Source organism: Lonchura striata, chromosome 20 (assembly GCF_050655825.1).
Source record: "Lonchura striata isolate lonStrDom1 chromosome 20, ASM5065582v1, whole genome shotgun sequence".
In the NCBI taxonomy this organism is placed as follows: Eukaryota; Metazoa; Chordata; class Aves; order Passeriformes; family Estrildidae; genus Lonchura; species Lonchura striata.
This window is the reverse complement of record NC_140722.1, coordinates 4,547,496-4,573,729: the sequence shown is the minus strand read 5'-3', so window position 1 is coordinate 4,573,729 and position 26,234 is coordinate 4,547,496. Positions and strand designations below refer to the sequence as shown.

General features: G+C 44.3%; 1 protein-coding gene across 7 annotated transcripts in view; it reads right to left on the bottom strand.

Annotated features, from left to right (window-relative positions):
- Positions 1-365: 365 nt before the first annotated feature.
- The window catches only part of PTPRT (protein tyrosine phosphatase receptor type T), a 465,535-nt gene continuing 439,666 nt past the window's right edge, over positions 366-26,234 (bottom strand). For all 7 annotated transcript variants that reach the window (XM_085557969.1, XM_021535469.4, XM_021535471.4 and 4 more), the window contains 8 exons: positions 23,980-24,115; positions 22,673-22,822; positions 18,411-18,584; positions 15,299-15,430; positions 11,409-11,534; positions 9,166-9,329; positions 7,877-8,012; positions 366-7,156 (listed from right to left, as the gene is read on the bottom strand). In XM_085557969.1, coding sequence (XP_085414095.1) covers positions 7,103-7,156; positions 7,877-8,012; positions 9,166-9,329; positions 11,409-11,534; positions 15,299-15,430; positions 18,411-18,584; positions 22,673-22,822; positions 23,980-24,115 — 1,072 coding nt within the window. In that variant the 3' untranslated portion in view covers positions 366-7,102. The remainder of the gene's footprint in view (positions 7,157-7,876; positions 8,013-9,165; positions 9,330-11,408; positions 11,535-15,298; positions 15,431-18,410; positions 18,585-22,672; positions 22,823-23,979; positions 24,116-26,234) is intronic.

Genomic DNA, 26,234 nt, shown 5'->3' with positions numbered 1-26,234 from the left:
AGCAATTTGTCATTCAGCACTGAGTACCAAGGAAACAATTCAACTTTACCTGTTAGAGAGAAAAAGTTGCAAAAATATGCTTTGCTCTAACCCATGCTGCTAAGACTGTAATTTTCAAAACTACTTAGCTCACATCCACAGGCTTTCTGAGAGGACTGACACAAAATCTGCAGCTAGGCTGAGTGCCTGCTGAATTATCTTTTCTGCTCTTCATCTCCTGAATGACAACCATGATGCAAAGCCCATCACTGTGACAAGATGCTGGTCTTATTTTTTGTCATGCAGTCACCCCATCACTTCCAGCAGTGCTGCTCACAATGCCTTGCCTCCTCTAAGTCCAAAGAAAAGGCACAAGTACAAGAGGCTCTTAGTAAAACATTAATCTCAGATCACAGATTTATTTTATGGATTTGCAACACAGCCCATATTACAAACATTGTCTGGGAACATTTACAAGAATAAATAAGATGGACTCGCAGTTGTAAAAAAAAGATTACACTTCACTGTAATGTACAGTCAAAAAATATATCTGATATTCATTGACTTGACATTATTTACCTTCCTTCTTTTAAGCTAGAAAGAAAAGACACTGAATGCACAGTGTTGAGAGTTTTGTATTTATATTTTTTTCCTTTTTTTGTTTTTTCCTACGTGCTTTATCTATCAAACATCCAAACTGTACAAGTGAGTTTCACCAGTAATCCATAAAGGCCGAGGGGGAGGAGAGGGGGCGGCAGCGCAGCAGCAGAGACTCCTCTCATGCAGCACTCCTCCCTGCCCAAAAACACCTCCAGGGAGCTGGAATGGCCTCTGCTCAGCCAGGGCAGCCCCAGCATGGCCCTCGGAAGTGGTGGCAGGGCTGCAAGAAGCGATGCTGGCACTTTGGGATTCCCACAGGGTGGGTGCGGGGAGGGAGGAGATCCAGTCAGGCTGGGAGTGAATTTTGTCACTGCGGTTAGTCGGGATGGGTTAAGGGGGTTGTTAAGGATGCAGCTCAAACTTTTGGCATAGAAGTACAGTGTTTAAATGCTGGCAATGCAAGAAAGGGCTAGAAAGGCAATGAGGGGGTAATTGCAGTTCTGCTCCAGGTACATGGAAGTCCAGCACATGAAGTTTGGTTTGACTGTCAGCAATGTGAAAAACTGAGCAGTGTTTGTCCTGGGGAGTCTGAGTACCTAAATTCATGAAAGCTCGTAAAGTGCTGGCCCCACTTCCTCTTCCATCCCCCAAAACACACTCCTTTCCATTATTTCACACCAAGAAGATTTCCTGGGGATTTCCTCACTGAAAGATGATGTACCCACACAAGGAAATCCATCTCCACAGCACAACACATGTGAGGTGTCTCACAGGGTGTCCCAAAGAGTGGCATTGCAGGATAACAGATCTCTGAAACTCCTTCTGTGACAATTGCCTCCACTAAAGGAACCACTAAGCTCTTGGGTACCTATATATGAAATATCAGGATTGGTCCCTAAGGGACATCTACAGCATCTTCACCCTGTACCTCCAGAGTGCCACGGACTGGCTCATGTTTGTACTGCTCAGAAACAGCTCATTGAATTGAATTCCAAGAAAAACTATTTTAGCTTGTTCTTTTCCCTTTTCATCCTTTTAAAATTTTTTTTCCCCCTGCTAGGAAACACTATGGGAACACCAGCATCTGGCATTCAGTCTGCTGCATTAGCTTGTCTTTTAAGGCTCAGGTTGAAAACAGAATAGTGGTGGAAAATCTGCTGCATGAACTGGGATGAGGATGGAAAGACTAATTTAGATCCCTCGTGTTTTTACAAACTGGAAAAGCTGCCAGGTTTTCACATTCTGCTAGTCCAACATTAAACTGTAGGATATTCTGAGCATAGTTTATTTTTTTTTTTTCTACAAGGGAAACTTTTAAAATATTTTAACACAGTAATTAATGGTTATAGACTAGAGGTCACTGGAAGTCAGCAAGTTTTTGTCTGTTTTTTTTTTTTTTTCTTTCCATCACACTCCATACCACCAGGATTTGGTGGTATATGAAAATGTATGATTCTGCTTGACAGTTTGAGCAAATTGTACATTCTTCAAGTATGCATATGAGGGAGATGATTGATACCTTTTCCAAGTCAATGAACAGATAATACATGATGGATTTTCCTTGTGGTCCTTGCCAAAACGGCAGAAATTGGGCTTTGCTCGCTATGCTGTTGGCTCACCCTCGAGGAAAAAGAGCTGTAGGTATTTTTGGGAACAGGGAAAGAAAGAGCACTTGCATTGAAATTGTATATTATGTATGTATGGCTATAGAAGACTGCAATCTAAATAAGCAGGAGCACGGGAGGGTTAACAGAATCCTCATTGCTCACATCTGTCTCTTGGACTTAGCTGGCTCCTCCTGTTCCTCTCTCTGGGCAGGGCAGCTGCAGTGCTTTGTTCTGCCTTCACACAGCAAGAATAGGGAATTTTTGACCCAATGGCAGTAGTTACGCTGAATAAATGTTGCCACTTTTGCCACATGGCCCCCTTTATTTTCATTCAAAAAATGGGGTTGACACTTAACACAAATTCAAGATTCTCAAATGAAAATGCAGCAGTTTCACACCAAGGTCTTGAGATGCCCCTTTCACTGGCTGGAGTGATCACAAAAATTAACTGTGCTGCCAACATCATAGAGCTGATTGTTCACATTTATTACAGGACAATGAAGTTTTCCAAGGGGAACTTTTCCACCACATTGCCCATCCAGGACCATGCCAAGACTCTGCACTGCTCTGTGACTTTACTAAAAATTCTGAAAATGTGACAGATAGAAGCACCTCATATTTGAAGATTCCTCTCTTGAGCAAATCTCCTTTTATCTTTGTCCCTCAGGATTTATTCCCTCTGTCACACTCCGAGTGCTCCATCTCCACAGCACAGAATGTGACATTACGTGTTTTTTATGATCTTGGCAGGAGCTCAGAAGAGTGAGATGAGAGCAGCTGTGCAAGAATGAGAGCGAGAGCAAGGTGCAAATTTCCTACCTGTTTCAGGATCCATTTCATTTGCCTTCTCCTCCAATGTTTGGTTTCTCCCAAAGGAGATTTCTTCTCCTTTCCTTCTCTTCCAGATGGAAACTGGTTTAACTGCCTCCTGAACCGCCTGCTGCAGGAGCCTCTCTCCTTCCTCTGACTCTACAGTACACTAAAAGCAGTGACCAAAAATCCCTGGCTTGAGATTCCCAAGGGAAATCCCACAAACTACTGCTAAAGGGCCTGTGGTAAGTAAATGGAAAAGCCACTCTAGCATCTTAATCTACTTAAATCTGCTGCTGTGGGATCCATGTGGCTACTGAACTTTTTTTTCCCCAGGGAGTTTATAGCTCCAGAATAAAAGGATAGAAACTACTGATAACGAGTGGAATTCACTGCTGTAGTTACACCATTAATAATTTAAGATGTTGGTTACCCCCTGTATGAGATAGTGACCCTGAAGCACCTGTTCTTCCTTGTATTTCAAACCAAACTTTACACCAACTCTGTGCTATCACAAACAGTTCCCCCTCACCTCTGAAGGATCTCTCCATGGGAGTAAGTTCATCTTCATTATGCCCATTCAAATATTGTCAATATGATTTTTTTTCCAGCCTAAGATTCAATCACTGAGGAATTCACCTTTTTTTTACTGCACATTATCACTTTTCATCCACAGCAGGGGATGCTTAGGCTGAAAAGCTCACACTGACTATTAATCCTTCCAGGAGTGAGAAAACCTCCTTTATCTCATCTCATAATTTCTTTCTTTCCCCATGAAAACAAACCCGTCACCCATAATCTTGCTTCAAACACATTACCTACTTCACTATGGGCTGTTCTCTAGGGTTTAAACAACCTCAAGGTAATAAAGTGATTTAAAGTGATCTTTTCCACACAATTCCCTTCATCATTAATTCACACTTGGCATATATGCACTGTGCAGGGAAGAACAGCATGAAGATTCCTGAGCCAACACAGACTGGAGCTGGGTCAGTCCCCCAAAAGCACAGTAACTGCAGGAATTTACAACAGTTTGGCAACACAATCTGCAGTGTCTGCTGAGCACCTTTTCATATGGGTTTTAGGCTGGACATTAGGAAGTTCAGACACATGGTTGAGTAGCCACATAATAAGCTGTGACTAACTGTTGGGCTGTGGTAACCAACATTTGCATTGAGATCTTATAAAATGTAAAATTAAGCTTAAATATATTTTCCTGCAGTTTTTGCCAACATCACTTGGCTTTTGCAGAGGGTTGAGCACACAGGGAGTTGCTGTGGGCCAGCTGATACAGGTATCTGACCCTTTAGCGGTGTTTTTCATACCATAAAACACATCCAAACCTACTTCCAGACCCTAAACCAGTGCTGTTCTGCTCTGCTCATCCCACATGTCCTTCCCCTCACTCACACACCCCTCCTGTGGGCTTAACTCTGGCATTTCAATCCACTTTCTTTTAAGTTAAGCCTAAATGACCTCCTACACTTCACACCTCAGTGATACTGGCATTTCTTTACCTCTGTGTTCCCTTATCCCAGCTGTCACCCTCAGTGCTGGCCTCACTCCCCTAAATCACAAGGGAGACCTGTCACTGTGCTGCTTCCTACGTAAAATTAACTGAATGCTAATTACTAATTAATATTTCTACAGTATCCACAGGGAGTGGTTCCCTTTGGCTTTCTGGAATCAGCAGAATCAAAAACACTTTGCTGACTTGTAGCTTCTCCATACCTGGGCAGTTGTTGAAAAATCCCATCCTGGGATTAGAATTCCCTCTTCCCTTTTCTCTCTCAACACCTGACCTACACTGTTCCATCCAGCCAACTGTAATCAAAACACCAATATTAGACTTTTCCTCACACTTTTATCTCATAGTTTCACTTTGCCTTCTAGTAATTTTTCCCGCTGAATTGTTTTTGTTTAGTTGCATAAAGAATAAAAACCCAATTCAGACCAGTCCCTTGAGATGCCAGATACCCACAGACAGCCCCAACTGGAACTGAGGTTGATTTAATTATTTTTTTGCAGGCAACACAAAGGATCAACCAGAAACAGCACAGAGGCTCCTGAGAGAAGGTGGTTCATGACCAGTTAAGACCTCCATGACATTAAAGCCAAGAATCCAAAGCTCCTTAGAGAAAGCCCAGGTGGTTCAGCATCCTTTGCTTGCCAAGAGGGATATTAATGAAACTCCAGGCATCCTTCCCTAGGCTGGGCAGGTCCTGGTGGATGACAATGGTTTGGCTGAGTACTGGTGTGGCTGAATCAAGAGCTGCTTTTGCCAGATTTCATTTCCATCCCTCCTGGTCAAGGTGAGGGTGTGACTATTGAAGAAAGAATGACCGTGAAGCAGAGGTGTCTTTTGAATTCACAGACAGAATTAGCAAAATATTTTGAACTTCTGGCACGCTCCGTGCCAGACATGGGCAGGACAGAGCTCCCAGCAGCCTCTGAGTATTTACCTGAGGGTGGAAAACTACAGGATTATAAGAAAATGGGAGTTTCCTTCAACTCTTACCTTCAGTCTATCTTTTAGCAAGTCTAAATTTAAAGAACCCTACACCCCAGAATTCATTTTACCCATGGAGCAACCTCATATCCCACACCCTCGAGATAAATAAATGGCTAAATTGAAATACTAATTATTGTAAAGTCCTGTTCATTCAATTATTTTTTTCCCCAAGGTTACCCTGCAGACCTTAGTGATTAACTACTTAAACATACTTTTTCAGAAAAGCAATTTCTTAGTTGCTAAGAAGTCAGAATGAGGTCCACAACCGTGGCAAAACACATCTGGTGTTTGCTTCAGAGAAGGAGACTTGCACAGGCATTTTTGCAGGATAAAACAAAAGCTGTTTTGCTTAAGAAGAGAAGTTGCTGTGCTGGGCTAACACTTCTCTTTACAGGTGTCAGAATAGGTTTCTGTGTATGTACATCACCTTTCCTACAGCTCCAATAGGTTACAATTTTGAAGCTTGTAGGACCTGGAAATAGTGAGGAAATCTTGCCCAACCCCAATTTTAAGAACCTTCAGCGTTTTAAACTCTGGAGCAGGAACTTTCTTTGCTGTCTGCTTGCACAGTGCCTAGTTCAGCAGGGTCCTGGCATGACTAGGGGTCCTAAGTTCTACAGCAATACAAATAATAAATAAAAAATAGTCATACATAGTATATGAACACTAATACCTACTTCATACCCTGTTTGTCAGAGACACACTGCACCCCAGCTAATACTTGGGAAATGTGGTAACCAAGTTGCCAAAGTTGCCAGACAAATGCCATTTGTTTGGTGCAAATATTTAACCTTCAGGTTCAAGTGGCTGGGAAACTCCTCAACAGCTTCACCAGCAGCCAAAGGACACAGACCAGAGGGATGGAACTGGGTCATGCACAGCCCTGAAGTCGAGCAGAAACTGGGAGGAAATATTTCTGCGGAGGCAGTGGATCCATGAACAGCTTCTCATCTCCACCATCTATTTTCATGCTTAAAGGGACTACATTTGGGAAGAGAATTCCAGCATAGTCTTTTTTTTTTTTTTTTTTTTTTTTTTTTTTTTTGGTTGGCCTTTCCATTTGGAAAAACAAATAAAAGGAAACAGATAAGGTAGACAAATTGTAATGAAACATTTCATGTATCCCCTATGGCTATCTCATTTTTCCCAAATGACTGCTGCATGAAATTAAAAAATTAAAAGGCTGGGATTTGAGAACAAAATTATAAATTAAAAAGGAGACATTTAAAAGAGAATTTCCTAAGGGTTTCATTCCTTCCCCACTCTGCAGCAAGCAGAACAAAAACACAATCCAAAAGAGGAGAGAAGTCAGAGGGGATTAGAAAGTCCAGTCTTTCAGCCTGTCTCCCATGTTGCTAATTTTTACAGTAAGTTATTTAAGAAGCAGTAGATGTTCCGATAGAAAGCAGGCAGCAGCACACACAGGCATCGCCTCCTCCTTCCAGCGAGGTCTCTGCAACCTCAGTCTCTTGCTGAGAAGGAAGGAGAAGTTTTCCTTCCCACACTTGTTACTGCCTTCCAGTGTGGGACAGGGGAGAAGCATCCGCCAGAGTTTGGGGTCTGGCACATCGTGGGGTCCCCTCCCTTCGCTGGGCTAAAAGGAACTCAAGTATTCCAGTGCAACCTCGTATACAAATTTATACTGTTCCTGAAAGAGAGGACACAAAGGAACGGCATTAGGATATGGGAAAATTCCTCAGAGCCTCGTTCTACAAGCAACAATACCTCCTCCCTCTTTCTTAATAGCCTTTGGCAGGAGCTGGCAAATGCTGGTTGTGTTTCTGAGTGATCCTGAGCAAGCATGGCTGGGAGATGGTGTCGTCAAAGGAAGAGAAAAGCACTCAAAGAGACAGCCCCAGTCTGCACTATTCATTATTTTCCTCCAGCCCTCACTGCATGTGTTGTTCTGAGGCACGAACTCAGGGTGATGGATGGAGATGACTGAATTCAGGACAGTTTAATCTCCTGGGCTACAGGGAGCCAGGCCTGGGGGCTGGACTCATCTCCCTTCCTGGTTTCCAGATGTGTCACAGCACCCAGCATTGGGCTGGGCAGGAGGACAAATCCCTGCATGGACAGGAGGACAAATCCCACTCTTCCCACAGACATGGTGACAGCTCTATGGGGTTTGACCTCCTGAGGCAGCTGGGCATGGGACACAGGGTCCATCACCCTGCCAGGGCATCCCCTCTTCTCAGAAGGAGAAGCAGGAAGATTCACTGAACATGCTAAAACGGGACCAGTTTTAACTCTGGACATTCCCATTCATTTTGATTCATCCTGAACGAAGCCATTTGGACATTTTCTTACCTATGCTGAAGTCCCTTGCACACACACTGGGTGGGGAACGAGCAGCAAGAAGCCTTACCAGTGACTCCACCATGTTGGATTTGTTATTCCGTAGCGTTTTCACTATGTGGAACACGTCAATGATGTTCTGCTGTTGGATCATCTCGCACACGCTGCAGATGGCACAGAAGGTGCCGCTGCGCCCTCCGCCGTTCCTGGCACGGGACAAAAGAGGGGAAGTGGGGCTGGGGAGGCTGAGGGAAGGGGAGCACACACAGCTCACACCTCATGGTCTCTAATGGAGAGATTCCTGCCACGTGGAAGGTCTCTAATGTTAAGGGCTGATGTTCAAGGGTTTGTGTGCCTAAAGGGGCTCCAAGAGAGCTTGAGGGGGGCTTAGGACAAAGGCATGACAGGACAATGGGGAATGGCTTCCCACTGCCAGAGGGCAGGGTTGGATGGGATATTGGGAAGGAATTTTTCCCTGTGAGGGTGGTGAGCCTCTGGCACAGGGTGCTCAGAGAAACTGTGGCTGGCCCTGGGTCCCTTGAAGTGTCCAAGGCCAGGTTGGACAGGGCTTGGAGCACCCTGGGATATGGAAGGTGTCCATTAGGAGCGGTATTTGGGGTCCCTTCCAATCCAAACCACTCAGTGAGTCTGTGAAAGTGGAGACCTGTAGAACATGGGCAGGTATGGAAGGGCTGAGGGATTCCTGGAGTGGGGAACAGGGAAGCTCAGGGACTGCAGTGCTGTAAGCCCTGCTCTGGGCTGACAGCAGCTCTGTCTGTACTCCAGTCACGAGACCTACAATGTGCCAGGGCTCTTGGAGTTATTTCTCACTGCAATCAGTAAAATCCCTGGGCCAGGATACTATAATGCAGCACAATATTCAACTTGAAGTGTATTATAAATTTACTTTAACTCCATTTTCACCAGCTGGAGCCTGGCAAACCACCATGTTACAGTGCGCTCAGGCCAGGTTTTCCCCATTTCCCAGGACCCCATATCAGATAAACCTGGACCCCTCCTTCCAGCCCCAACAGGGTTGGTGGAGAGCCAAAAGAGCCCTCCCTGTCCAGAGCCTAGGTAAGGTGATGTCCCTTCCTGTTTGCTGTCTTTCCCCTGCTCTTCCCTCGGACCATGCAATAAAAAGAGCTGGACAACCACATCAGGGTGAGAGCCTCTTTTGAAAATCTTTGTCCATCTCCTGATGTTCCTCCCCTCAAGACCTCATATCTCTAGGCTAGCCTGATAATTTAGGGACTGAGAGAGAGGAGAAACGTCACCACCAGACTTCCAGATCCACGACCCAGTTGTCTTCACCGAGCAGCACGTGAGGCTGCAGAGACATTTCCCAGCCCTACTTACAGGCAGTGGACCACGGTGCGCCCGTCTCTGCCATCGTACTGCTCCTGCCACTTCTCCAGCCTCCTGACCACCTTCAGCAGGGAGCGCTTGGAGGGAGGGGTGTCCCTGTAGGCCGGCCAGCCGATGTACTGCAGGTGCTGCACGATGCGGTACCCGTCCTGCGGCTGCAACACAGAGCCTGCTCAGGGGCTGCACGGAGCCAGGGAGGGATGGGCAGGGCTGGCAGCGCTGCTGACACACCACCCTGCCCTCTGCACCTGCAGTGCTGCTGTTTGTTCTCCACAAAAACACAATCTGCACTAGGTACAGTGCAGAAACAAGGGCTTTCCTCTAACCTGGATAACAATTGTTACCGAGCTGTCAGAACTCAAAATGTCCCTCAGACATTTTTGGATGTTTCATGCTCAGGTCAGAAGCATTTGAGACCCTGGCAGGCAGCTGGAAACAGCTGTGATTTTGGATTTGAACCATGGAATGATTTACCAACCTTGCAAGAAGAACAAGAAGTCACAAAAGTTTCAATACTATAGTAGAAGTAGTCACAAAGTGGAGGGAAGAATTTTTGAGTGTGTACAGGGGGTTTTGGTTTTGTACATGGGGGTCAGAAGTTTTAAGATGGATTTGGGATCTGGGCCTGCCCTGTCCTCCCTCTTTCTTCTTCCTCGCCTCCATGTTCTTGGTGATGTTGGCACCCACAGATTGGTTTAGAGTAGAAAAGCACCATTTAATATAGGTAATAGGCATTGGGAAAAACTGTAACCATGTAACACGTAATGTACCATATAAAAGATAGAAAAGCACCATTTAATATAGGTAATAGGCATTGGGGAAAACTGTAACCATGTCACACGTAATGTCCCATATAAAAGGCAGCAGCAGCCCTGGGCGGGGAGAGAAGAAGCAGTCGGGGTCAGAGAGGATGTCAGGGTGTGTGTGTGCCTCTGCCTGAGCTCTGAGCAAACCACAGCAGCCCCAGAAGAAAATCTTTTAGATAACTTGCAATAAACTGCCTTGAGACCGAGCAACAGAGACTGCTGAGCCTTTCTTTGGAAGCTCGGGTTGGAGGAGAGACTTTTCCACCACACGGAGCCACCCCTGACCTAGAGGTGAGCTCTGGTGCAGAACCAAGACCAATGGGAGCCGTGTTGAGTTTCCAGAATAAAGTTTCATCAAATTGCATAAACAGACCAAATGTGTCTTTGCTGGTTGACTGTACTGTGCCATAGGAAGTAAGGGGCAGCCCTCAAAAATTCTCTGGGGATTGTGGAGGGAAAGGAGCCTCACGAGTTTGCTGGCAGTGGCCGTGGTGTTGGACATGGGTGAGTGCAGAGAGCACACAGCACCTGCCCTGCCAGCCCTGCATCCATGGGCCAGCTCCATCTGAGAGCCACAGAGCCTTGGTCTGACCGGTTTTATGACCCCCAGGCTCTCCCTGAGGCACAGGAAGGTGTCTGATATCCAACCAGTTTATCAATTTCTGTGGCTGGACCACAAGGTTCCCTCTGCAGTGCCACACCTGAACAGCTGCGCAGGCTCTGACCATGCGGACACTGATGGGTTACACTGCATGGAAATATAATTTGCAGAGCCTGCTTCCATTTCTGGCAAGAAAAAATGAAAGAGAAACAACAAAGGAAACATAATCAATCTGAGAAACAACTAATGAGAGAAAAATCCTCTGCTGAAGCCCTTTCCTGCAGCCCTGAAGTCGGATTGCCAGGGCTCAGTGTGCAGATAAACTTTGTTTCTATCATTTCAGCTGTCCTGGGGCTGAGGGACACAGACAAAGAGTTGCTTACAGAAATGGCAGTTGCTTATTTATAGGGAAAGCAGTGGCAGTTGGGAATCCCAGTCTAGCCAGTAAACATTGCATCTGTCTTCAGAGACACTGCCTGGGAGCTGACAGATGGAGAGCTGCTGACACCATCCCAGTTTATTTCCTGCAATACTGATGGCTTTATATTGGCTACTAAGTGATGAATTGTTCTCAAATATACACAGAAAAATGCTCACCATTTAAATACAGATTTTCAGCTCATATCATCCACTTGCTGCTTTCAGCCAAGAGTCCTTTAGCAATGCAGGCTGATTAAATGTTAATTAAAGGAAGTAGCTGCAGTGGAATTTCATTCCTAGGTGAGAGATTCTGCATCTCTAAACCACAAGTCTTGGCTCTGCTTCTTCCTCGAGCCAAAATGTGTTTTTGAGAATAACTAAGGAATATGGTATTTCTTCTCTCTTACCCTGGCCATGTTGCAAATCCGGAATATCCGGTTGATGATATCTTCATCAATGTCTGCTGAAACAAACTCCACCTGGATTGGGCCATAACAACAGGACGTCTTCTCTGGCCAGTACTGCATGCAGAGCTAGGAAAAAATACAACACCAAACAGAAACCTTAATTATTAATATATCAAATCATTCCAGCTCAAAATCCATCACCAATTTGTATATCGTGGCTTTGTTCAGAGACGATCTCGCTCTAGCTCGGTAAAACATTTTATATCCTGAATATGAAGAAAAAAAGAAATATATTTTAGGGCCTGGACTTTTCTTCCCCTTTATTTTTGTATGAACACAATTTGGAACTGATTGAATTCTGAGTCTAGAGGTGCAGAGAAGGTGGCTGACAAATGAAGCTTCTGTAAGGATAGAGATTTAACAGGAACATTGAAAGATTAGTGTCTGTAGATAAATTTAATAGGAACCTTAGAGATTTGGTAAAAATGGGGAAACAGTACAGGGACCAAGAAAATTAATCTTAATTCAAGCAAACAGGAATTTCTTTTTTTCTGTAAGATAAACTTTTTCATTTTCTGGCTCTACCAGTGAGCAGGGGAAGGAGAGTGAGTTTGTTCTGAGAGCAACAAAAGCAACTCTTGTTTTGAGTGTGAGCCACAACTGCACTTCTGAAGTTTGTGAAGCAGGCTGGGAGTCTTTTTCTTGTGCTGATATTACTGAGTTCAAAAAACACCCTATGCACACAAATTACAATCTAAGGATTTTAAATCCAGCTGGAAATAGATCATGGCACAAAAATATTTTGCATGAGATCTCATTAGCAGTTTCTGCTAAGATTGTATTTCTTTGTGGCTTTTTTTCCCCTTCCTATTTTCAAGTGTAATTTTGTACAAGTTCTGAAACCCCCAGATGCTCATTTGAACTCGATCTCAAGCTTTTCAAGTTCAATCACTGCCAGCAACGACGCCAAGCGCGTGCATGCGGCTGCATTAATCCTGCACTCCTGTTCTTCCTTTGATCATACAGGACTGAAACTGGGTGGGATAGTCACACAATCTTCTGCATCTTTGCCCTTGTTAGTTTTTCAAGATTAAGCAAGCCAGCCAAGACCACACAAGCAAGTCCTTTGAAGGGTTTCTTTACTCTTCCTTCAGACTTTCAAGCTGCCTAGTGATCTCCTCTCAAAGCATCTGTCCCTCAGGCAGGGAGATGTGAGCTGAGCAGGAGCCCTAGCAAACAACCTCAAGATGCAATGGAAAGCAGAAAAAGATGAAACCTTTCCATAGGATGGAAAATTCGCTTCTGCCAGAGCAGGTCTGAGGTCTGTGAAAGGCCACCTCTCCAAACACACAGGTGTAGACACTGCTGAAAACTGCCTGCTGTGTGCTCTGACCTCCACAGGGGTTTATTTGCCTTTTCCCTGTAGTCGGGGCACAGCCTGGGATCAGGCACTGATGAACAGACAGGGCAAGACAATACTGTCATGCAAGGACAGGGCAGGCACAGTGACAAGTTCTCTTCCATAAAACTCCTGTCCACAATGGATTTGATTATCTGCTGGAGGGTAGGAAGGACGGGCTTGAGGCCACTCAGTCACACAATGGTTGTGTGTGGTCTGAAGGGCAGCAGAGCTGGGGAAGGGTCTGGAGCCCCCAGGAGCAGCTGAGGGAGCTGGGAAAGGGGCTCAGCCTGGAGAAGGGGGGAAATGGGGGAAACCCTCTCACTCTCCACAAATCCCTCAGTGTGCAGCCAGGAGAGGGGCAGGCTCTGTTCCCAAGGAACAAGGGATAGGATGAGAGAAAACAGCTTCAGACTGTGCCAGGGGAAGCTTAGATTGGCTGTTAGGGAAAATTTCTTCACTGACAGGGTGGTCAAGCAATGGAACAGCTGCCCAGAGCAGTGGTGGAGTCACCATCCCTGGAGGGATTTAAAAGATGTGCAGATATGGCACTTGGTGGCATGGGTTAGTGGTGGCCTTGGCAGTACTGAGGTGGACTCAATGATCTTAGAGGTCTTTTCCACCCCAAATGATTCTGTTATATCAAACTGTCTCACTGGTAGCTCATAAAATAAAAAACTTTAAAATCCTCCTTAACTTCCAGTACCACCTGGGTGTTCTGGCATTGGCTGCACTCTCAAAGGAGGTGACACTGTGCTACAGAAACTGTCAAAGTGACTTCATGCACTGCCAAATCCACTTTTCTGTGCCTACAGACCACATCATCACAGCAAAACTTTGCTATGAAAAAAGCCCTAAGCTTTGTGCAGGAAGATAGTCACAAGAATAACACTGACTAGGGCTGAAAGGTTTGTGTTTTCCCAGAACCAAGTGTGAGAAAGTGTGTTATTTCCAGAAAAAGGTGGGTTTTGCTTTAAAGTGTCAGGAAAAAAAAAAGGTGAAATTTGTCTCTGGATTCAATGCCAAGATGTAGAATCAAGGAGATGAAGAGGAAAACAGAAGATACAGAGGACCTCTGGTTCCTCACAGAGTGGTGGGACTCTGCAGGGCACCAGGAGAGCCCACTGCTGAATGAAGCTGTCACTGGAGCTGGAATGGAATCCCACTGAGTTGCCCCTGATGGGACATCCCCTTAAGGACTGGGATGATTGGCTTCTTCATCACCATCCAAAAAGAGACCAATAATTCACTGCCTTCAAGTGTGGTAAGACAAATGAAAGAGATAAATGAAAAATGAATCCATGAAGTACCAACTGTTGAGGGTTCCTCTCCTCTCATTGAACAAGGGCTGTAATGGGTGAATTAACCATGCCAAATGTACTCTCCACACAAATTGCATGATTACACCTTTTTGAAAGCTGTTATCCTCTGCCACTCATCAGCAAGGTGGCTGGAGACACCAGGGCAGGAGGAATGGCAAAAGCTCCTTCCTGGCAAGCTCAAATGCTGAAAATAGCCAAAATCCAGTAGCCAAAATCCAACTTAGACATGGAATTAAAAAGTAAAAATAAGATATAAAAGGACTATATTATTTTCTAACTGTGCAAAGCACATTTCTCAGAATTACACGATCATACTGGAAATTGTTCTGGAGAAAGATCTTTCAAATTGTTTCAGCTCCTTTGGTTTAATTCTTCTGGAAGTGCCATGTGAAAAAGGCAAACATGAAGCACTCTGGGGCTGCACTAGGGAGCATTTTCCTGAACCAAACAGACAAAAATATGAAAGGGGAGAAAGTGGGTTTGGGAGGGAAATTTTGGCCTGCTAACACAAAGTAATTCTGTAATAGATAAAGTATGTATATAAAACTGTTTGATGCTTTGAACTATATTTTACATAATTTTATATCAAAGTATTTCTATAATAAATGGGGAGACTTTATAGCAACTTTCCAGTACATAAAAGGGGCTTACAGGAAGGCTGGAGGAGGACTTTCCAGAAGGGTGTGGAGTGATAGGAAAAAAGGGGAATAGCATTAATCTGAAGAAGGGCAGATTAGATGTGATATCAGGAAGAAATTCCTCCCTGGGAGGATGGTGAGGCCCTGGGACAAGTTCCTAGAGAAGCTGTGGCTGCCCCACCCCTGGAAGTGTCCAAGGCCAGGTTGGATGGGCTTTGGAACACTCCAGGATAGTGGGAGGTGTCCCTGCCCATGGCAGGGGGTTGAAGTAAGATGGTCTTTAAGGTCCCTTCCCGTTCAAACCCTTCTATGATCCCTCTTAATTACAATAAGAATTACATTACAAACAGCCAGGCATATGGACTGATTCTCCATTAAAACCCCAAAACATCACCTATTACTTTCCAGCTCCCCCTCATTTATTTATTTGGGCAGGAGGGCAGCCACCCCAATAAAATGACAGCAGAGACTCTCTGCAAACCCCCTGGATTTGAGAAGGGAGTGACATGCCAGGAATGAGGAGCCACTCACCTGTGCTGCATCCATCTCGTTGAGCATCACCACTGAGGAGCAGTTGTAATCAAACACCAGCCTCCAGAAGTCTGTGATGGTGTTGGGCAAGGGGTGCTGGGTGACAATGAAGGCAGCAGGCTGCTTGTGGCTCTAACAAAAGGGTAAGATTAGTTAAAAAAAAAAAAAAAAAAAAAAAAAGAAAGAAAGAAAAATCAATCAACTTTTATTCAAAGGAATATTATACCCGGGAGGCTGTGGGGAGGCAGTCTGAGCCATTTAACCAGATTATACAAATCACATCTCCTGCTCCTTGTTATCGCTCCACAATGAATGAACGCCTCGTAATGGGATTCTTCTGCTCCCAATAAAGACATTTCATTAAAGAAGTGTCACAAGAGCAGATATTACCCAAATCAATTATTTATATTTTGAGACTCAGCAAATAATGCTAATTCTACTATTACTACTACTATGACTATCAGTAATATTAATAATTGGAAGGAAAACAGCTGGAAGCAAATGTTCTCCTTTGCTGCAGTGGCCTCCAGGAACTCCAGAAGGGATTAGCCCCGTCTGCTGGGGCTGCCTGGGGGTGCAGTGTGACAGAGGTGGCACGTTTGGATCCCAGCCATCCTTTATGGGCTTGTGGGGAAGCATTCAGAGCCTGTGACTTTGGCATTTAATTTCTGATGTTATTCATTCACCTCAAAAAGGCCTCTGACCTCAGACTCCCTAAGCACAAAGGGGTGGAGCTGTGCTCCCAACCTCTGCAGGGCTGAGTTAATGAATGTTTGGGATGAAAGGCAACAAGCTGAAAACTTTATTGCTTCCCAACCACGGCAGGCAAGGCTTAAACGAGCCTGGAAACTGCACAGTCCTTTGTGCTGCACATCTGTGAAATAGACTTGAATCAAAAGGCACACCAATTCTGGGGTAAAGAGAAAAACAAAAAAGCACAAGAAAACCCTCCAGCAGAATAAAATTTTGGATTTAAAGTGAATAAATAAATAAAATCCTGAAGTATTTAGCTGCCCATTGTGGGGGGTTGCCTTTTCTCCTCCATGTGAGGCAGATGTGGGTGGAAGTGCTGGGCAGGGAAAAAGGAGCTTCTGAGTATGCACATGTGAGGAGGGTGATGGGGAATGATGTACAGAGAAGGGAAACAAAAGGATTTACTGGGAAATTTTCATCTGAAATGGACTTCTGTCTTTTTCTCCACTCTGAATTCCACATCTAGAAACACCAGAATGAGTCAAAAGTTGTTAAATACCAACCAGTGGTAGCAACGGAGTGGCAAATAAAATACTGAGCTTTATCTCTTAATTCAACACGAAAATGTTCCTGCTATGGATTTTTCATGATGTGCCAGTAGCAAATTTAGTTAAACTCTTGGCTGAAGGTCATGTGTGCTTGTGGGATTTGCCATCAGGAGAAACAGAAACCCTCCCCAGCTCCTTGCTACAGGTGAGGACCCAGGTTCACTGTCCTGTTTCAAAGGGAAGGTGACACAGAGGTGTGAATTACTCATGCAAGAGAACATGTGTGAGATTATGGGGCAACGATGATGTTAGGGACACATAAATTCATGTTTATCTCTGAACCCCATGGATTAAACACAAATTTATCATCCCTTCTTCATGGCTTGACTCACGAGGTGACTTAAGTCTCATTTCTTAAGGATTATGTTCCATTGTTTTAGGGGAGGGTGAGGGACACTTTTGCTCCTATCAGGGCAATGTGGGATGGATGGAGGGTGTCCTCTAAGAGTCCCTGCTCAGTTCAAGACTTCACACCTCAGCAAGAACAGCTAGGAAAATGCAGGATTCTGGCTGTTCCCCTGTGATTATTTTTGTCCCCAAAAGTTCCTGAATCCTTTATGGAAAGATAAAGGAGAGCCAAAGAACATCAAAGCAGCTGAATTTCAATGACAGGTGAAAAATTGCTTTGTACCAAAAAAAAAAAAAAAATTAATCCACTAGAATTTTTTGGGGAAGGATCCAAATATTAGCAAAGTGATTTGAGGTAACGAGGGCTGAAATGTCCAAACATTCCCAATCCCTAAGAAACCAAAGACTGGATTGTGCTTCTGTAGATGTGCAAAAGCACTAAACACACTTTGAAAAAACAAGCTTCCTTAGGCATGTTTGCAATGAAAACATCACAATCTTGCTGAAAAAATCTAAAATAAATTCTGTGACTGTTTGACTGAATATCTTAAATGCAACAGTATCACCGTTTCCCAAAGACTGAAGAACAGAAAAATTAAAAAACAGAGACCCTGCTGCTGCCAGGGAAAAATGATGGCATTTCACTCTGGATCATATTTACACATACTCCAACTGCAATAATTAGTGGCTTTAAAGACATTTGTGTCCAAAGGCAGCACATCAACATCAACATAATTCATCTTTCACAAATGACCCGTGCTGTGAGATTCCAGGCTATAAACAAAGCGAGGGAAAACGCCTTCGGACAGAGTCACAGCAGCTCAACTCACATCGTTTTGCTTGAAAATATTTTGCACATTTGATCCCTGCACTCCCACATTCTTAACTGCATAAGATCATATCAATCACTCACTCCACACTGCAAATTATCCTTTTCAAACAGCTGACCTGGCAAACATTGCTCTCCCCAATGCATACAAAACCAATGTATGGGAAAAGCTGTCCCCCCACTTTTTTGTTTATCTACCTTGCTGTGATCCAGCCTCAGACTGCACAATGAGGGATGCCTTTGTCAAAAACTTTCTACCAATGTGGTGCAGAACTAGGATGTGTGATTGAAGAATAACAGCATGTAACAGAATATGCTGAGTTGGAATGGACCCTCAAGGATCATGGAGTCCAACTCCTGGCCCTGCACAGCACCATCCCCAAGAGTGCCCAAAAGTATTGTCTGAAAGCCTCTTGAACCCTGTCAGGCTGCTGCTGTGACCACTTCCCTGGGATAATCATACTCTAGAGGGCATATTTTGGTGACAAAGGGAAAATTCATGTGTTTTGCCCAATTTGGAGATACCAGACTCAGAAACTACAGCTAAGTAAGTATTTTCTTCAGATCCATTCTCCCGGAAAAGCATCATGAGAGGGAATAAAGTCATGGCAGGGCGTGCCAGAGCAGTGCTTACATCCATGAGTGCAGCATTGATGTAGTTGCTGGACTCCCCATCCACGGAGATGAGGAAGGGCAGGCAGCGGTCCAGGGGCAGCACGTCCATGCAGCGGTTCTTGTCGTGGTTGCGGGGCAGCAGCCCGATGCTGCAGTCCTCCGGCCGCACCCGCGGCGTCACGATGTTCAGGGTCTGGGCAGGGCAGCGAGAGGGAGCAAGGACACAAAAAGGATGAGTGCCTTGCAGCTCACTTCCAAGAGTCACAGAATCACAAGGTTGGAAGAGGCTGCCAAGACAATTGAGCCCAACCCAGCCCCAGCATCTCAACTGAACCAGTGCCACATCCAGTCTTGTTTTAAACACACCCAGGAATGGTGACTCCACCACTGCGGTGTTCACATTTTCTGAACAGAGACATGATTCTCTTTCCCAGGATTTTTCCTGGGAAGCTGTGAGACACAGTGAGAAAGCTCAGAGAAAGAAAAAAACAATTCTTATCTCTATTGGCTGCTCCTGTTGTTTGGCACATGTGGAATGTGTTATGGAGATTGTTTACCAAAGAGTGATTTGTTATTTGGACACTGGTGATGGCTGTGTGGATTGATTGCCCAGTTGGGTCAAGCTGTTTTGTGACTGTTTGGAGACAGTCACAGGGTTTTTTTAGTATCTTTTTAGTATGCTATAGTTCTAGTATAGTATTAATGTAATATAATTTAATTTAATAAAAGCAATTTATTCAGCCTTCTGCAACATGGAGTCAGAGCACATTATTCCCCCTTCAAGGGTCATTGCTTCGATACACCACCTCCCTGGGCAGGGCATTCCAGAACTTTATCAATCTTTCTGTAAAATCTTTTTCCTAATATCCAGCCTATATTTCCCTTGGGACAGCTTGAGACTGTGTCCTCTGGTTCTGTCAGTTGCTGCCATATGCACAATATGTTTGCTTTAAAGGGACTCAGAGTAGCAGTACTTTGGCTATTGCATATAGGTAAAGACTTATAAAATAAGAGCCTTGTTACCTTTGTAAAATCATGGCTCAGGCCTGCTACTTCAGCTAAGCAGAAAAGGGCTGTGGGAAAGTGACTCAGGTGAATTAGAGGTAGAAAAACAAGTTACAGAACCACCACATGCTCACTTTGTGGTTTACGGTGGTTGGTTGAATTACACTTGTTGCGCTTAAATGGGATGTAACTGATTATGAAGTAACTGCTTAAAGAAGGCCTGGTTTTTACAATAAAGGGCTCTCCTTTGCACCTGCCTGGGGACTCTGTGTTACTCAGCTTCAGAACATTTGGCATCCCAGAGATAAAAAGGAAGAAGCACGAAGGAGCTTGTTGCTGTTGTAACATGTTGTGTTGTGCAGATTATCCTGAGGAACTCTTCCTAACACTGTTAGCTTCAGCAAAATTTGAAAGCACTATACACCTCCCAAACATTTCCAGCTCTAAACCCACAGAGCAGCTAGATAACATTCCTGTTCTTTCCTAGATGTTGGAAATAGGTGTCACAGGTAAAAGATGCAGCTTTGAGCTGGTGATGGAGTGAAACCTCCTCCTGTTTCTACCATCCTTGGTAGAAGGATGGAAGCACAAATTTATTTGTGTGGAAGCACAAATCCTTCCCCTCTTCAGGTGGGTCCTGTGCAGGTGTACCCTGAGTATTGACCACCCAGCAGGTCAGACTGTTCAGAGCCTTTGGTGATTCCTCAAACTGCTGACTTATCTTATAAAAACCTAAGATGAAATGTCATTTTGAGTTTTTTTAACAGAAAAGTCTATTTGATTTATATATTACTTAGATTGCTACTTTTCTTTTGAAGTGACACATAGGATGCTTCACTTACATAGTCATACCTAATCTCTGGGGCCTTGCTGTCAGTCTTTGACTGTTATCTGCCTTTTCCACAGCTTGACAGACTATGTTTCTTTAAATCTATTTTACTTTTGTGTTCCCCATTGTGGAGGCCTCCTGACAAACCAGTCCAGGTTGGTCAGCAAAGATCAAAACTCAGAAATCAAAGTGAATGCATCTTAGCACCAGTGCTTAAGTGGTGGTAGATCAATGGTTGTCTGATGTCATTGTATTTTCACTTTTGCATCTCCCCTTCCTGAGCAAAGCCCATGGAGTCCAACAGTGAACTCTCTGCAGCCAGAAGAATACAAAATATTTACAGGCAAAAAAAAAAAAAAACCCAAAACACCTAACGAAGAGCTAGACTTCTGCCACAGAGAGGTTATGAATGAAGAAAAGAGGAAGGTCAAACAATCCAAGATAAAAGAATGTGTCAAAGTATAAAATTTGAAGTAATATAGTTGCTCTAAATTATTCAGGTTCTACATTGTCTGGAGATGGAAAGCAAGGAGTCTGGCTGGGGAAACAACATGAAATCTCAGATCTCTGACAGTGCAGATAATCAGGCAGGTAACTTGCTAGCGATTTACTCCTGCCTATTTTATGCTACTCCCCTCTCTTTCTTGTTCCTGTACTGATTCAGATTACAAAAACTCTCCAGAGTGAGCTTTCGTATGTCCAGACAACATGTAGAGCACGAGAAATACATCCAGCCTTACCTCAGGGCCAATGGGACCTAAATACCACAAACTGCAAGCACAGATCTATAGTTATATCAGCTGGTTCCTAAAGATTGCAGCAGAGATACCAGCTTTTGCATTAAATCCAGACAATCAGGGCTGAGGAACGCTCTGAGCCAAAATCCTGTAAAAATAGATTCTACAACAAGACAGACACTGAACCTCTTATGCAAAGCACAGTGGAGCAGTTCCTTCCCACAGGAGCTGCCAGCCCCTGGCAGCTCAAAAGAACAAGCACAGAGGTGACAAATCCTGTCTCATATCATGACAAAATACACCCAGCAAGTGGTGGCTGTTTTTTTAATGGTGTTTTTTTTAAACTGCATTTGATGAAGTTCGGCTCTGGCTCCTTCCTGGCAAACTAGAAACACTTTTACAGACCTGCTATCACTTGATAGAACCAGATATTTTTTTAATTGAACTGCCATCAGTTGGGATCCACATTATTTATCTCACTATACCAACCCCGATGATTCCCTGTAAGGCTTCAGATAAAAGACACACATTCTGCCTTTACATAGAGAGGGTGGAAAAGAGGCATCTGACTCAGGCTGGGGATCCCAAAAGACATCCTCTTGCTGCCAAAGACACTTTCCTGGGAGAGGAAAAGCAATTAAAGCAATCTAGCAATCTCCACCTTTTTACTCTGAAAATGAGTGGCCTCAACAAATTGTAGATGTCTCTTTCTTTCCTATCAAACTCACCTAGCTCCAGTTTTCCCACAGTCATTTTTCCCCCACATCGATGTTGGCTCAAAATCAGAGATCCACAAAATTTTTTGATTTGGAAGAGACTTTAAAGCCCATCTATTCCACCCCTCCAAGCCCTGTCCAGCCTGGCCTTGGACACTGCCAGGGATCCAGGGGCAGCCACAGCTGCTCTGGGCACCTGTGCCAGGGGCTCTTCAGCCTCACACTAAAGAATCATAGATTCATGGGGAATAAGACTGGAAAACTTAGTTCAGTGTTCAGAATTCTGGGTGAATTCTCCACTTTGTGAGAGGAACAACTGCACAGGGCCAATGTCTGGAGTGTCCTAATCCCATTTACCAGGTTGGGGTAAGCAACGGGCACAGGAAACAAAGGAGGGGCCCACATTTTGTTGCTTGCCCTGGGCAAAGAGCACTAATAGAGCACTTGTGAGTTTTACTGCCCATCATTTTGGATCTCATCACCAGGTACCTGGCAAAACATCTGCAGTGAGCTGAGGGATTAATTAATACTTAATTGAAAATTAGCAATAGCCAAAGTAATGCTCACTGAGTTCCCTCTCTCTCCTGTGTGGAAGGTTGTCAACAAGTTGATTGTCAAAGCTTGGAAGCACCATATGAGCCACAAGAATGGATAATAAGGCACCTTGAGGCATAAATGTTTCTGTATAAATTATGGAAGGAAACGAACAACAAAACACTCATTAAAATAAGAAGTACAACATTATGTGTGAAAATTAGTACCCTTGCTCTACTGGAGTGATGGGGACAATTTTTTCCTTGCTCAAGGCTGAATAGTCCATGCTCAAAAACAAATCTGTGCCTGACCAAGTAGTAAAACAAAAAAAATCAACTGAAATCAGACCTTGGCTCAGTGTCTCCCTTGTCTGCTCTGCTGGAAATCACAAAATAACACACAGAAATTGATTAAACACCTTCAATACACCAACTGCAGTGACTGAGACATATGAAATTACCTGAAACTCATCTTTTATCTGGCTGGAATTGGTCTGTGGATCCAGTCTGCTGATGTTGTAATATATGGATCTGAACTCACAGACTGGAATGGCTGTGTTGCCACAGAGACATGCCTCCAAAATGGCATCATGGACAAACACGTACTGCTCCTGCACAGGGGAGGAGATATTAAAATCACATTTTTAATATAGATCATGAAACTCTTCATTTTTCTTAAGTCATGCCCAATATGCATATTTGGCTCTGCTTCACGTGGAGACAAATTACACAGTGTGCTGTGTGACAGCTTTGTGAGCATATTTCATCCATCATTGAATGTGAGGTCTCACGTGTTCATTTCAGATTTACAAGGAAAATGGGGAATTGGCACTCTCAGGAATGTTGGGACAAAAGGGGGGTGGGCTGAGGAGGACATCAGGGTGTAAAGCCTCTCTGCCTACAAGGCAATGGTCACCTCCAATAACACCAGAGAAACACAGAATTGTTTAGGCTGGAAAAGACCTCTAAGATCACTGAGTCCAACCCAGCATTGCCAAATTCACCACTGAACATATCCCCAAGTGCCACACCTGCATGTCTGTTAAGATCCTTGCAGGGATGGTGACTCCACCACTGCCCTGGGCAGCTGTACCAGGGCTAGGCAACCCTTTAAATGAAGAAACTTTTCCTAATACACAATTTAACCTTCTCTGGCACAGCTGAACAGAACTTAATGGTTTTATTCTGCGTTCTGGGTATTTTGGGTAAAATTCTTTCCCTAAATAAAGAGAAGTATGGGAAGTCGAACAAAGTTAACAGCCCCTCTCTGTTCCAGACTATTGTCCTGTCCCAGGAAGGGAGGGAGTTAAGGGACACACATAAAACCTGTGCAACAGGATAACAGTTCCACAGGAGTTTGTGCAGCTGCCAGACACTGTGTGATGGAGCAGCTTGCTTAATCAGCACCCAAAGCTTGAATCAAAGACGTTTTGTTTGCTTGGCTTGTAATTGATATACACTAGGTACTACTGGAGCCTGAAGTGCTCCTATGCATGAGTCATGAGAGGTTTCAGGAGCTCTTTTTTCCTACTATGAGAATAAAATGAATCAGCAATGCACAGACTTAAACTTCAAGGCTTGCCCTCCTGTCTTGGAGGCCCCGAGTAGCTGCCATTGAATTGATTCGGTGCAAATCCGGGCATGCTCAGCCACCAAAAGTTCTGCATAATCAAGGCACAGAGCGAGCCAGTGTTGACTTCATAAATTGCTGGGCAGAGAAGCTGACAGGAAAGCAGCACCTCGTGCAGGGAGAGCTGCTGGCACCCACCTCTGTCTGCACCAAATTGACCCTTTGGGAGCGCAGCTCCCGCACGCAGTTGAATATATCCACCACGCCCTCATTCTCTGCCATGTCCAGCATGATGTCAATGGCAATAAAGCACCCTGTCCTCCCGGCCCCAGCACTGGAAAAGAAAAAAACAGGAGGATCTGTGTGACTCAGGGCCTGTGGAGAGGCAGGGCTTTGTGGAGGAGAGAATAACAGCAGCACACACACCGCTGTCTCCTCCTGGGAGCCGCTCCTGCTCCCTGCAGGATTCATTTTTCTGCTGTAGGATTTAAGAAAATGAGGGGAAATAGTTTTTCTTGAAAGGGAAGCAGAAACAAAAGTTTTGTGTTATTAAACATCAGCAAAATATTGCAAAAATACTCATTATAATTTTACAGGTCAGGTCACTTGTACAAAACAGACACAATTCCAGAAATTTTCTTCCCTGGGACTCTCCAGAGGGCATGCATACATTTACTCCAGTGGGCATGATGAAAGGAGCTCAGTCCTCCACCTCAAATGCTTGTTTTCCCTTTGGAATCCAGAGGAGTTTGGATCCTGAGGAGGGTGATTTGAAGTTATGGATTGTAAATCACACAGAAAGGAGCTCGAGGCTACTTGAACCCTTCAGTTCAGAGCTCCCCACTGCTTGTGAGAATCGGGCCATCTCCTGCAAAACTGTGCTGTCATCGTGTCCTCCTTCCCCTCTGGGAAATCATCCAAGCTGCTTAGGTGTGAAGGATGGAGAGAGGAGAACGTCTCTTCACATTACTCTGAAGGAAGCAGAACTCTGCTCAAACCAGGGAAACTTCAGCTGCACTGAAAACTCCATCAGAGCCGAAAGCAAGGAGATATGAATGACCATAAATTAATGGACCAGATTAATCAACTGCTGAATAGTGAGAAGATATTTTTCATTTGCAGAATTTTAATGAATAAGTGGCATTTCCTCTCCCTTTATCTCTCAGCTTTTCAGAATTTTAACAAATAGTTTCAACAGTTCTATATTTAGAGGATCCTGGCACTTCATAAATATCGAACAGTGATCTTATCCAGCCAGGCATCAGTGGGGAGAATTTGGTAATTACCACTTAAAGCAAGTCATTAAAATTCAAAAGCAGATAAATAACGTGGAGGAAATGGCATTGATTAATTAAAATGTGAAGGATATAAAATCTCTCCTTGCTTTCTTGGTGACAATGACAATGGTTCAGACACCTTCCAGGGCCAGCCCCATACCATGACACCAAAGCAGGAAACTCAGGCCCTCAGCTGTAAATGAAATCTCTTCTGTCAATTCCTCAGGCTTAGCATTACTTGATTATAAAACTGATTGCTAAAAAAAAAAAAAAATTCCAACAAAACAAACACCCTCTCAATCCAAAAATGCTTAGAAAATATAAGGTTTAATTGATTATCCTTCTTAAGGTAGTTGTGGGATATATTTTCTCTCTCTTTCTCAAGACACAGAATGGGAACTAGAGACAATTCCTTGTGGATGGAATGGATTAGGGGTGAGACTTTGGGACAGCTAGCTCTGCTCTCTAGACTTGTGCTCAAGCTCTTTAGCTCACACATGCCCTGAGCCCTGCAGACATAGCTGCTGCAACAAATCCAAACTCTGGTTTTGTAGCAATGCCTTTCCTTGCATTCAAAGTCATTTAACTCCTTTTATTTATCAGCTGGAAGTCCCTAGAATTTTGCCAGCTGGAAGTTTTTAATCTGAGATTCCCACCCAACTCTTGGGCTTTCAGGAAGCCAAGGTGCCTAAGAGCTGTCAGCCAGACAAATATTTCAGACCATAAAAACACAAAATCATAGAATGGTCTGTGTTGGAATGGATCTTAAAGATGGTGTAGTTCCAACTCGCCTTCTGTGGGCAGGGACACCTTCCACCAGACCAGGTAAGGCCTTTAATGGTGACACAAAGCTGAGCTGCAGCACATGGGGGTACAGAGAAGCAAAGTTGCTTTAAAATTCCCTGCCTTTGTGTCGGCATTGTCCATTCTGCCACATGAGGTTTGAGGGCTGGAATGGCTGTCCCAGATATTCACCACTTCCCCAGCTCTGCCACGAGCATCCAACAGAGCACAGACCACTGTGGGGTCTTCTACATTTGAAAGGTCCTCTCTGACCTACTCCCATCATCTCTAACTCATGGCAGCTTGGCTCCAGATCTGCCACTTTAGGGAAGAAAAGCATTCGTTTCCTGGCTATGAGTCAAGGGCTTGAGCTAGGAATACAACTAAGACAGT